Source organism: Heterocephalus glaber, unplaced genomic scaffold (assembly GCF_053883595.1).
Source record: "Heterocephalus glaber isolate CG9 unplaced genomic scaffold, H.glaber_assembly_v1.0 deba00001428, whole genome shotgun sequence".
Classification (NCBI taxonomy): Eukaryota; Metazoa; Chordata; class Mammalia; order Rodentia; family Bathyergidae; genus Heterocephalus; species Heterocephalus glaber.
Window position 1 is genome coordinate 27,716,228 of NW_028258293.1, and position 14,540 is coordinate 27,730,767.

Consider the following 14,540-nt stretch of genomic DNA (forward strand, 5'->3'; position numbering starts at 1 on the left):
ATATTAAAGTGATTTCTAAGTGTTTACTGAGCTTTATCAATTTCTATAGATTCAAATTACACTCACTTTTATCAGCTAATAAAATACAGTGCAGGAGTATATTGAGAAAGTCTGGTAAAATGACATCTATAAACATCTGAGATTCTATTTTTAAAAAGCTCAGTTTTAAATTCAATTTAGCTAATCTTACACATTATACCTGTAGCACTGAGATATTAAAATACATACAAGAAAGGAACAGAAATAGAAACAATACCCTTTTTAGTTGTTGTTCTTTTAAGCTTCTCACTGCCCTTGCAGGCTCAGAAATGAAGTTTTTATAGTTTTCACATATATTGATCCGAGACTGGGCCACCTGCATTGTTCCCTCGAGAAAAGATTTCCAAACAGGATACATACTCCTAAATTCAAAGAGGGATGGAAAAGCATTAGGCAATGAAAAGGAAGAAAAAGTTGGCTAACCTTTTGTTCATTCTCTAGCACTGATAGATTATTTTCTGTATAACCATAAGTATATTTATACTGGTTTACAAGGCACTATTTCAGCACACAGAAAAGCACAAAATATACTCTATTCCTCTATAGCTCAGCTACAGGGAATTTTGAGTCATTGGTTATTCTTTTTTGTTTGTTTGTTTTGTTTTGTTTTTTGGTACTAGGGATCGAACTCGGGTCCTTGTGCTTGCAAGGCAAGCGACGGAACCATTGAGCTAAATCCCCAGCCCTCACTGGTTATTCTTAATAATGGAGTAAAGGGACACAAGGATTATAACTAGAGACAAAGCTAACAGTTTTTTGAACTGTCACAGGGTCATTATTATGAATATCAAATTTTATTATTTCATTAAGGTATTTTCTTACTTTACAGGTGAGGTAAGTGAGCTTCCCAGAGATTTAGGAAATAACTCTTAAGTCATACAAGAATAAATCAGCACTGAGATAAAGATGAAGATTGGAAACATCTAAGGTACATCCTCTTTCAACTATATTATCTTACATAAACTGATGTGGCTGGAAAAAATATATCATGAACAATAGCATACGTGTTTGAGAAGTCTATTTTGTTTAACAACAAGAACAAAATTCATGGTATTGTCGCTCTACATCTGTCTCTCTGTTCTAACATAACTTAGCCAGCATCATACTGTGCTTTGGAGTCATTCCAAGCAAGTTCCACCACCTTGCTTGATAAATGTGCTTAACAATCTCTAATAACAAAGTCCAAGAATTATTCACCCTTTGCTTTTTCTAGCCAACTTCCTTTTTTATTGGTACCAGGTATCGAACTCAGGACCTTGCGCTTGTGAGGCAGGCAGCGGAACCACTGAGCTAAATCCCTGGCCCATCAACTTCCTTTTCAAACCTTCTCTCCTAATTTACTAATGCCTTAGCCAATTATAGTATGGTCCTCTAGTAGTCATAAATACATTTTATAACATCACAACGAGTGGTACTGTATTTTTGTTTGTAAAGACAAGACAGTAAAATTTTGATGCATTATAATATTCATCTCCTGAGATTTCCCTTCTGGTGTTCATATGGACTTTCTAGTATACCAATGTATGGGACCACATGCTACAGAAAATGCTAGCTGTGGGTCAATAGATGACAAGGTGAAAGGAAGAAAAGAAAAACTGCATGGGTCCCTAACCTAGTTAGAATTTTAAAAACTTGAAAAACTATACTTTTTAACCAAGGAGTCTTAGAATCTAGTCTCTGAAATAGAGCAAATTAACCAGTTTAGATGGAAATATTCATTTATTTAGGCAGAGATATGTACTATCTCTTTGAAATGATTCAGTGATTTACAGGAGCAAAAATTGCATAAAAGCAAAGATAGACTCAACAACAACAAAACTGGTGTCCTCATGGCCCGACTGCATGACAACTGCTGGGACTTAGGATATAAACTCCTAAACAGCCCAAATAATTGATTTTCCCAAGAAATGTACTGAGAGAAAATCTCAGTTCTATGTTTAGTAACTTTTAATTTGTATTTAAAATACATTTTAAGATCAAAATGAAAAACAACTATTATGAATTGTGATGGCAGAACGGGAAGAAGGGAAGAATTATGTTGCATTTATGTTCTCTAAGTGTAACACCCTCTTCCTCTTATCTCTTTATCTAGTTAATGTTGTTCATCCTTCATATCTCAGCTTAAATACAACCTTCTTTGTGAAGTCTTTCATGATCACCACTAAGCCAACCCCCAGAGTTAATCAAGTATCTTCCTTTCCTTTGTTATTTGTTCATGTCTCCAGCACTTTTCCTTCAATTAAAAAATGCTTTAGTTAATGTTCTTTCTTCTCACTACAGTGATAATTCCATGAAGGCAGGGGTGTGTGTCTTGCTGACAATTGTACTCCTAGGGCCTAGCAAATATAGAATGGCTACAATAAAATGTATTGAATGAATAAGGGAATGAATGGATGAATGTATAAAATAATGACAACTGTAAAATAAAAAGAAATTCTTTCATCATAAGGAGAATTTTTAAAAAGACCTTTACAGATTAGCAGATTTATAATAGGTTATAAACCAGACTCATGGTTTTAAATACTCTCAATTGTATTGACTAGTCCTGAACTGTTAAAATCCTCCCCACACATCTCCCTTACCCTCAACTGCCCACATTAAGTAGGCATTAGATATTTAATAGTTTAAATCTAACATTATTTCCCTAGACTCTGTTCTGACAATCTTTTGTCTCACTAACAGCTCCTCAAATGTACTTGCTCAAATCAAAACCTCAGAGTCATCACGGATCTCTCCTTGATCTCTAACATCCCACTTCTGTTTCATCAAGAAATCTTGTATGTTTATACTCACAAAATAAAATCTGATTTAGCTTATCCCCTCTACTGTGACCACCTGTACCAGTCCCTAATTGATTTCTGCTCCTGACGCCTACACTCCACAGGGTACACTGCCCTTTGGTAGTCTGTGTTCACCTTACTATACATCCACCAACTGCACATAAAATTATTCCGTGGTTTACTATCTGTCTTCCTTCACTAGAATGTAGGCTCCACATGGTAGCAGCTTTGTTTTAGTTATCATTTTATCCTCAAGATCTAGATGAGGATATGATATTGCAGGTAGGAGAGGAGGAAATGATGGAGCCTAGATTCAAACTGACTTATCTGACTCTCAAATCTCCTCTCTTCTGCTGACATAAGACTGCTCTTGGTGTCAGTAACAAGATCAACATAAAAAAGGGTCTCTTCATTTTGATAAAAGTTTTTATCAAGTCCTAAGTCCTTTGTATATGGTCTACACTATTTTTCGTCTTATATCTTCTATACCATTTTTTTGTTAAACTGACACCTTTTAAGTTAAAATATATGTACCTTACTTTATATCACTATTTTAAGTGAAAAAACAAACACTTGTCATAATTATTGTAACTAGTAAAATACAAAAATATTTATCAATACACCACCTAAGATCATTCTGTAAACTGTTTCTTAAAAGAATATCATATTGGAAAACAGGCAAAACTTTTCCAAAAGTAATTTTTCATGGCAAAACAAGCCAACAAATTCATCCTTTCTGTGGTGGTGGTCACATGAATCTACACCTGTGCTACAGCTATACAGAATGTAGGCACACATGTACATGCACCCAAATGAGTGCCCATAGACCTGACAGATTGTAAAATAGATTGGCAGGCTGTATCACTATCAATTCCCTGTTTAGTTTTTTGAGACACAGTCTCACTATGCAGTTCACTCTGGCCTTGAACTCACTATGTAGCACAGGGTGGCCTAGAACTCACAGCCATCTTCCTGCCTCCCACCCCAGTGCTGTGACACAGGTGTGCACCACCACACCTGGCCATCAATTCCCTGTTTTGATACTATACAATAGTTATGGAAAATGTTACCACTGAGTGAAAAATATAAGAACATTTTTTGTATTATTTCTTACAATTTTATGTGAAGCTACAATTATCTCAAAATAAAATGTTTTTTTTTAAACCCACAGATCTTGTGAAGACCTAGAAATAGAGTTTCCTTCTAGTACTGTACCATGGGAAGATGTAAAAAATGTAATAAGGTCATAAGGTAAGATTAATTTATACAGAAACCGATGATAAGGAGTAGATATGTTGTTTGAATAAATAAATGTTCTGTACTGTTGTGCTTGGCAGTAGGAAGGGAGAATGTCTTAAGGTAGCAGAAGTAAAGGCAGGAAGAAGGCTGACTGCAGTTCCAGTGAGCTATGTTAAGAACTGCAGCTGAGGCACCCAAGGGTTGTGGAACAAGGACAAAAGAAGGACAAATGGACAGAGATGAGGCAGGTAATGTGGAACCAGGTTTCTGCATGGCTTTGAATATCATAAAAAAGAAATTAAATTTCATCCTAATGGTAAGGAGAAATGAGAAGACTTTTAAGCAGGGGAGTGACAGTAGACCTATTTTACAAAGACATAAAGATAGCTAAGATAAACAATGAAGATAGTTTGTTACACCGTAGCAAATGGAATTGTGAAAAAGATAACAAACAGAGGACCTGAGACTTATTTCAGATACAGGAAGATGAGATCTAGAAAGCTGAAGTTGGAGAGAGCTGACTTTTTCAAATTGAAAGTTAATAAAAATAAGATTACTGTCAGTTTGTAGACAACAGTAAAGCCAGGAATATAGTTATGATCACTGAGAAGAATCATTAGAGAGCTGAGAGAACTTTGAGAAACATTTAGAAAGATTAAAAAACAACACTAGAGAAACTAGTGTTGCAGAAGTCGTTTCCAGACAAATGGGAGTGCTTTCATGGCATTAAATGGTGCACATATCATCAGATAAATCCTTTAAAAGAATGATGACATGCACTGTTAGTAATAAATAAATAAATAATAAATATAAAGGGGTAAATTTAAATTACTTTAGAAGAAATGTAAATTATACTGATACAAAGCTTATGAAGGGCAAGGTCCAATATCAATATTTTCAATGTATAAACCTTTTACCCTACATTTCCCCCTCTAAGAATTTACCCTACAGATATATGCGTATTTCCAAAGCATACAAAGATATGCATACAGGAATTATTTATTGTAAAATTACTTGCAATAATAACAAACTAAATACCGATATGGAAATTAATAATAAAGCTATAGTTCATCCATACTATGACTCTAAAACAGCCATTAAAAAGAACAAATATGGGGCCAGGGATTTAGCTCAGTGGCACCACCTCTGCCTTGCAAGTGCAAGGTCCTGAGCTCGATCCCCAGTAACCCCACCAAAAAAAGAACGAATACAGTGCCATGAAAGGTTGGCTAAAACAGACTCCATAGTGTAGGGAGGCAGTTTACAGAAACATATGTATAGAGTAATTCCAGTTCTGCTTAAAAAAAAAAGAGCAAAACTGCATATGTTCATGAATGAATCACACAGGAAAAAATATCAAAGAAAAGACCACATGATTTTTAACAGCGGTCACTCCAAGGATAGAAAAGCAAATGAAAGAGACTTGAGAAAGAGGATGAGGCTGGATTTTATACCCTTTATGCTCTACTGTATTATTTACCTACTTAATGAAAAGCACATATCACTTGGATTAAACTACCAATAAAAATAGAAATTAAAAAATTAAACAAGCTGTGCTTGCTTCAGCAGCACATATACTAAAAAACTGAGCAATTTAATGCAACTAAAAACAAACTGAATAAACAAAAACAAAATTGAGAACTTGCATTCTCATCCTTAACTCTGATCTTTCTACTGTTTTTTTTGCAGAATGGTGCCACCATTCTCTCGCCTGGCCAAATTTAACCTGGGAGTCATTGTGTAATTCCTCCTCCTCTCCTTCTGCTTCACTCATTCAGTCACTAAATATTTATCAAGTGCTTTCTATGTGCCAAGAGCTACTTCAGATACAAAGAAAACCATTTACCAGTTTATCTCAACAAATTTGACAAACTAAACAAACAAACCAAAATCCTGCCAAATCAGCTGGAAGTCCTCTAGCTTCAGTTTCCTAAATATCTCTGGTATCTCTCCTAAACCTCATTTTTTCTATAATTTCCATGGTTCAAATAAGAGATAATGAGAGACTAAATTCCCGCAATTTTATCTTTCCCGAATTCTTCTTAATACCACTCTAATTCACTTTCATGCTATAATTAAGGAAAGCTGATGTTATCATTCATCTTGGAAATTCTTCAATGATCCATTATTTTCCAAATACAAATATAAACTCTATAATACTATATGCAAGTCTTTTTATGATGCCTATGCATTTTCCACATTCACCACTCTTACTCTCCAACCCATATACTTTATACCAGCTATATTGACGTGCTCACCATTACTTAATATTCATATTTTATCATGCTCCATGCCTTTAAAATGTTACTTCTGCTTAAAGTTTCTTTTTCCAACCTATCTGCCTGGTAAACTCTTGGATATTCCTTAAGAAAGACTAAGATCTACAAACCTAGATTTTCTTTTCTTTTTGGGGGGGGGGGTAGCAGGGATCAAACTCAGGACCTTCCGCTTGCAAGGCAGGTGGTGGCACCACTGAGCTAAATGCCTGGCCCAAACCTAGGCTTTCCACTATGGTCTGATGCACTTCTACTACTGCTGATATTGCAAGTATTTGCAGTGGCTATCTCCTATAAGTTTCCTAAAGGCAGATACTATCTTTGAGTGTCTCTACCCTCTAACATCTACTTTAACAAGTAACACAGTATTTCAATGGTAAATCATAAGTTAAAAAGGAATGAATGTTTAAATAGTCTGTGTGACCTTAAGAAAGGGATATAACCCATGATCTAGCATCCTAGCACACAAAATAAAGATAATCATATCTATCTCACAGGGTTTAATAATCATGGGATATGAGTGAAAGTTCCTAGCACAATAAATACTTGGTAAGTGTTGGATTAAAACGCTTTTTAGAATTAGGTTGTATAAGCTAGCCTAAGAACATAGTCTCTTTATTCTTATTTCTTTGGTAACTTGAATTGTGAATTTCAAACAAATGTGGAATATAGCTTATCTATAAATTAGAGTCCTTTATTTCCCAACAAGTAATCTCTTTCTTGGTCAGGAAGACTTTCTCAGACCAGCAATAATAAGCACAATCTCTTTTGCCTCAAGTTTGGATTCCACATTTCTCTTTGGCCTAAAATTTCATCTCCTCTCTCCTCCTCCTTAGCTGAAATTTGTACATGTAAGATAATCTCTATTTTTATTTTCTATATACCACTCTATTATTTACAGCTATCATGTCACCTTCTAAGTATAGTCTGCCACTGTGAGCAACTATAAGGGTTTCTTCTTTCAGTTTTCTAGGAGCATTGTCATAGTCTTAAGAAATTCTCTGATGTCAGTCTTTTCTGATAAATAAGCAGCTTGATTTCATAGTCAGACTCCAAACCATAGACTTCAATACTGAGTTCTTAATTACATTGCACTCTCCACTATTATTTTATGAGTATTAGTCTTAACTCCAACCAGACTGCAAACTCCTGGGTCCCGTAACATGAAAGACAGCCCTCAGCACAAAAGACAATAAATACTTCCAAGTCCCCAAAAAGACATTCAATTTTAAACAAAATTACAAACACTAGATATTAATAGGTCACTAAGGACACAGCTTATATTTTATTATCATCTACCTTCTTTAAAATTTGTATATGAGATATAAGTAGCTAACTTCTGGACACCATGTTTACATACATATAGACATTTCTAAAATAAGTACTGTGCTATAAAGGAAGCTCTCTTCATTAAAATACATTACTTAGAAACTTTTTCCCTAGTCTTACAAATCTTACCTTTCCAAATTTAGAATTTATTTCAGAAATAAAGAACCACTGATCATGACAGTGCACTATAATCTTGTTTCACCACTGTTGCAATAATGTATTTCATCACTAGTCACTGAGAAAATGTTCCACTGACATCAACCTTCTCTAAATTCCATATGTGGGTATTAACTAAATGATATATAACCTTGGCTTAAAATACATGAAAATGATATAATTCACAGAGTATGTATATATGTTATGGAACATAAAAATTGTTTATAATTTTGAGATTATGTTTAAAAACACACAGCAAAGAAACAATTCTTTGAAAAACTAGTGTGTCACATTCTCCATATGTGAGATAGCTCTTAGTGGAGCCCTTTTGAAAGAAAATAAACAAAAGCCACTTGGTAAGTTACCTGTAATCATTCCGATCATCAGGTTTTATTCCAGGCCAATCTCTCTTCAGGTACTGGCTAGCCAACTTCTGGATACCCTGTTAAAATATATATATATACATTTTTCTAAAATAAGTATTGTGCCATCAAGGAAGCTCTTTCTCTTAAAATACATTACTTAGAAAAATCTCGTTTTTCCAACTGTAAATTTAATTCAGAAGTGAAGAACCAATGACAAATGGCAGAACACTAAAACCCTCTCTCATTATTAACTAATTCTCTGTCTCCACTTTTAGGAAAAAGATGAGTATAGATAAGAAAATTGAAACTTAAATGATATGCACTTCACCTCACCAAACTCTGTGATTAGCCGTAAGAACATCCTTCTAGTATGCTAGCGGGAACACAGCTGTCTGTGTCCACAGAGCTCTGACTCCACAGCTTGACATCTCAGAACCCCAGTGCAGCTCAGAGGCCCAAGCAGGCACTAGCAACCAAACTCATATAACCAGGAGAGGAAAAAAATACATTTGGAGCAAACACATACACACTAGCTTATAGAATTAATGAACAAACTTTGGTGCTATTCTGTTACAGTAATCTTCAAAAGACAGATTTTAAAGGTCTTTTCTTTTTAAAAAATACTGTATCACAAATCATTTCAAATTAAAACAACTAGTGTTACCAACAAATATATCCACCCATTTACTATCATCTATACAATGTAAATCTGGAAAAAAATATCGAATGTCTATGATATGCAGACAGATATAGACATTTGAGTATCTCAGAGAAGATCATCTTACTTGGAATGAGTCAGAACTACTCATTCCAACTATATAACATATTACTTTTAGATACAGATATATGGGATCCCCTAACACTAGCATAGTAGGGCTCAATGTAATGGATACAGAAATAATTAACTTTGGGATATTCATTTCTACACATGAAGTTGTAAAAATACTATCATGTTGAAATGAAAAACAATGACAATAATTAGTGGACTTTGTAAGCAGAGGTTGCTACAAAATCAATGCATCACTCTGTACATGGTATCTTCCTTTCCTCTTCTTTTCCTATTTTCAAAATATTTATTTATTTGTGTGGGGCACACTGGGAACTGAGCTATACATACCCCTAGCCCTTTTTATTAAAATAATAATAATTATTTTATTATTTATTATTTTATTCATTACTATTTTATTTTGAGACAGAGACTTGCTAAGTTGCCCAGGCCAAGCTCAAACTTGCAATCTTCCTGGCTCAGATTCCCAGGGATTACAGGTGTGTACTACTGCACCTGGACAACGTGGCATCTTTCTAATAAGATCTGCTGCCAAATCAACTTGGCTTAATTAAAATCATTATTGAATGCCTCTGTTGAAATGGTATTATTTCAGTTCAAAGCACAGCAGGAACAGAAGTGCCTTTGAATCTCAAATTCCTCCTGAACCTGTCAACAGTTTGGTTTCATTATTTCCAGGTACTATGTATTCTTTACATATCATGTAGTTTGGGGAACTTGATTACCAAGTCTTCTCTGAATACGTACAGTACTTTGTCACTACTGCACCTTTATACTGTTCCCATCATGTGAAATATCTTCCTACCACTTCCATTTCTACTTGTTAAATTCATTTGTTTTGAGACAGGATCTCACTTTGTAATTCAAACTGTCCTTGAACTCACTATGTAGCCCAGGTTGGCCTTGAACTCACAGTGATCATCCTGCCTCAGCCTCCTGAGTGCTGGAATTACAGGCATTCACCACCATCCCCAGCCTTGATGAATTTTTCTTTTTGTTCTTTAAACTAATATTTATATCTCCTGACACAAAACACTCAAAAGTATTTAGAGAAAATGTGAAAAGTTTCATTATGGGTTTAATTTCATTTCATTCTAATATACTAATTTATCATTCTTTCTGCATTTGTTAGCTGTGATTCTTTTAACTACTGGTTTCCCTGATGTACTGTTCTTTGAGGAAAGGCAGAATAGTTGATTGTTCAGTTTTGGCTCCATAGACAAACAATGAATTTTTAGAATTCATGTAAATAATAGATATATTCCAATTAATTGCAGGCACCACTCTTTTGATGTTGAAATTGTCACATCTGTTATCTGTAGGGATCCCCTCCCATATCATTAGCCAAATAGACTTTGATTACTTCTTTGTTTTCTTTTACAGTTCTTGTTCCAGATATGCACTAAGCTAGTTCTCTATGAATTCCTGATTCCTTTCACATAGAAACCATATTTAGAGTACATAATGTAGGCATATCCTTATCCTTTCAGTCTTTTTTTCTCTAAAAGGCCTTTTCTAATCACCAGTGACTCTCACACAATTCTATTCATAATCCTTATATATTGTTCTTCTCTGATTTAAATGTTTTGGGGGTTTTTTTTGTCTGTTATTAACTAAGCTCCATCGGGTAGGGATCTTGTCTCTCTCATTTATTTATTTATTTATTTTCAGTACCAGAGATTAAACCCAGAGTTTTTGTCAGAGTGCTGGGATTATATGCATACACTACCATGCCTTATTTATTTATTTATTTATTTATTTATTTATTTATTTAAAATTATTATATCCCTAGGCAACAGCAAAGAGGCCAGCATTTAGCTGTTGACAGTAACACCCACTGACTGCATGAATAAGTGCTACCTACATTATTCTATTTCTAATGTATAATATTAATCTCCTTTTAAGTTTTTGTCAGTCTGAGCAAAAAATGTTTAGATCAAAATTTCTCTGGTTCCTAATTTTTTTATAGTCAAGGAAAAAAAATAAGTGTACCAGATTTCTGAAATCTGATGACCAGGAACTCTAATATAATAAAGTAGTTCCTCAATAAAATTAGAGTTAAATTTGACCATCATCCCTACTGAATAAGGACATGTATGGCTATTCCAAAGCAATGAAAAAATAATCCAAAGTTTATCCATACATAGAAGGTACTACATTTCAATTTTTGTGAAAGTTGAAGTAAGCAAGATCCTTGAATTCAAAGAGCTCATTATCTGTGTAAAGAGGAATAAAAAGTCTGCAACATAAAATGCCAAGCAATACATAGGTCACTACCAAAGAATTGGTAGATGTGCCATAAGTATTAAAATGAGGAAAAGATCATGTGACATTTTCTTAACAAATCACATCTAAATGATATGGGACTTTTTCAATTTAATTGCTGCTAAAGTGTTTGCAGAAAGAATACTTAGCATTGAACATGGGATATGACATGAGTAACACTAGGACAGAGGGCAGAATGATAACACTCTAAATTTATATATTAATTTCTCTTAACTGTCAGGTCTTGTAACCACAGAGAAACAGGTCACTTCAGAAACAAAATTTACTTAAGGTCATATAGTTCATAACTAGTTAAATTTGAGCTGGACTCCCAAATTATCAAAAAGTATTTGCAAAAAAGACATATTTCAGAGTATATTTTATCTACTTTTCAAAAAAAACTGTGAAATTACTTTAACTCAACTTTTTGTGCATTATGCATTACAACAGCAATTTCTAGACCCCTAAACCACAAAGCTGAACTGTATTAAACTGAATGAGCCCTTCAGAGATGAGATGAAGGACTCATGAAATAGACAAACAGTGAGATCTCTAGATGAAAGACTTGATTCAAGTTAGTTCACAGAGCAGGAATCATGACTTCTGTGTGCTCTATGCAGCTGCCTAAGATCTAATCTGCATGGGTGCTCAGAAATCCTCTGTGGCCATTATAGGAAAAATTCTAAATTATATTTCATGCCTCTGAAGGCATTCTATACTTAAATTAACTGGTTTCTCTTTTACATTATGTTCAAAACCACATCTGACGAATGAAAGGTTTACTTATATAGAAAATTATCCATACTAATTTGCCAAAGAAAATAAACATATGGCCTGTAATTTTAAAAGTGTTTTGCTTTTTTGCAAATCATTCCAAAACTGATTACTAGACATACATTTACTTATACTGACTTGAGCATCACTGATGCATAATGTTGATTTGATTTGCAGTCTAGTCTGGAGCAGTGACTTCCACAAAGATGTAGCACTATCAATATAGTCTTTGGAACATCCAGTGACATTCCACTCCAACCTTTTAAAAAGCCATCAGTGTCTCATGTAAGACTTGCTTTGTTTTACCTCTCAATAACACTTGGTGTATTGCTCTAACAGGTGAAGAAACACAAAGAAAGCTACTGTCAAGTAGACACTGGGAAATGTACTGATAGTTTAACCTTTGGCCTATTCACCACTGCAAGCTGAGCAATAGTATGTTCACTGGCACTGGCATCTATTTGTACCCCAGCATACAGTGAAACCAATATTTAAATTTTATCAAATCCATGCCATCAGAAGGCTTTTCAAAATAGTAGGAAATCATATTCTACATACTATGTCTTTTGTAATGAAATTCCTAATGTTATGGAAATGATCTTTTAAAAATTAACAAGTTCATTTCATAAGCTAGATACTTCTCAAACTGATGGAATGATACAATGATTATTTTTACTGTATTCTTAAATCATTAACCTCCATTAATAGTTAATGAAGCTGGGCATGGTGGTGCACACCTGTAAACTCAGCTCTTGGGAAGCTGAGGGAGGAGGATCATAGAGAGTTTGAGACCAGCCTGGGCTTCATAGTGAGTTCAAGGCCAGTCTGAATTATATAGTGAGACCTTGTCTCAAAAAGTAAAAACAAAACAAGAAATTAATGGAGAATTTACTCCTATTTTCCTTAAGGAAAGTTTTGAAATATTTGTCTGATATAAAATTGTATTTGGCTCTGGTGTGAGAAACAATGTGGACTAAAGGACTGAGGTATGTAATGGAGGTTGGGAAATGGGAAAAAAGTGTTCAAATGGGAAGGGGAACAAGGGAGGAGGGAAGGAGAAAGGAAGGGACAAGAAAAAAAGTGAAAACAGAAGGGAAAAATGGAAAGAAAGCTTTTGTACATAGAGATGGGAGGGAGCTTGAGGGGAGGAACGGGATAAAATAAAATAAAATTTACTAATAAACAGAATTGTATTTGGAAGAAATTAAAGTATATTATTTTAAATAACATAGTAAATTGCTTTTACTTGCTGGTCTATTAATTCAAGATGAAATAAAAGTTAATCTAATGTTTTATATATATATATAACAAATATTTTTTAACCTTTTTGTTTTATAAGAAATAAAGATGAGTCATTTAAATTAAAAAGCCATCAGTGTCTGATTCACTACACATAGAAGAAAAAACAAAAATCTATTGACATTTAAAATGGCCTATCATATTTGATGTAAAAACCAGATAGAGACTTCTGGGAAGACAGCAGAGCAGTAAGCAGCAACAAATCAACCTCTCCAAGATTTGGAATCTAGATACTGGAAAATAACAACTTGGGTGAACAAACAAAGGAGGGAGGTAAAGAATCCCTGGGCCCTAGGAAGGATTTAAAGGGAAAATTGGAGCCCAGAGAGAAAGTGAAGAGACAGACCTCAACACAGAAAAAGAAAGGGGCAATCTGCACTTTAACCCTGGCTCTTGGCATGAGAAAGGTCGATTGAATTTACAGAGACACAGTGAAATCAGGTAATTCCAGAGGCCTCCAAGGAGAAATGCACCAATGGAACAGAGCAGTGGACACTGTGCACTAAAACAGATTGTGAGAAACTCCAGTCTAAGCAACTGCAGTGTTCCCTGAAGATAGTGCTTGGTCAGGTGGCATTTTAGGGAAACTGAACCCTGAACTCAGAGTTGCTGTGGGTTGGCTTCATCTCAGGACTTTCAGTGTTAAAAACCCACAGTGACTAGGTGAGGGATAAGCATGGCACAGGGCCAGGGTCATGGAGCTGTTTGTGGTCAGGCCAGCAAGAGACACCTGGAGCATTATAAGCTAAACGACTCAGGCCCCAACCCCATGACCAGAGGCCAGGATCAGTCTGAAATTCTACAGATCTGAAAGTACCAGAATTAGCACCTCACCCTAATCCTACTGCAGGCTTTCTGGGATTATCCAATATGGATCTGGGCTATGACTGCCTCACTCTACCTGCAACACCACAGTCAAACCCAGAATTGGACACGATTACAAAACTGTAGACCCCAGAAGATAACCACAAGCTTGAAATCACAGAGAAATTTCTTTTTTTTCATCACTTGTGGGCTTGTTTGTTTTTAATTGATCTTGTTTTTTCATGAGTGTGAACAATGTATTTGTTTTGCTTTGTTCTTGTTTTTATTATGTGTTTCTTTCTTTCCTTCCTGTTTTCTTCACCAATTTCCTCGGGTTTGGGTAATTTTCCTTCATCCTTCAGCTGTGCTTCTATTCTCTTTCTCTTCTTTTATTTCTACGTTTTTTTCCTCTTATGTTTTACACATT

At 34.8% G+C, this 14,540-nt stretch overlaps 1 protein-coding gene across 12 annotated transcripts in view; it reads right to left on the reverse strand.

The window, feature by feature from the left end:
- Fchsd2 (FCH and double SH3 domains 2) overlaps positions 1-14,540 on the reverse strand; it is a 311,736-nt gene that overhangs the window by 159,963 nt on the left and 137,233 nt on the right. For 10 of the 12 annotated variants that reach the window (XM_087211911.1, XM_087211912.1, XM_087211918.1 and 7 more), the window contains 2 exons: positions 8,185-8,261; positions 257-401 (listed from right to left, as the gene is read on the reverse strand). In XM_087211911.1, coding sequence (XP_087068037.1) covers positions 257-401; positions 8,185-8,261 — 222 coding nt within the window. The remainder of the gene's footprint in view (positions 1-256; positions 402-8,184; positions 8,262-14,540) is intronic. The other 2 variants (XM_087211917.1, XM_087211920.1) reach the window with 1 other exon arrangement.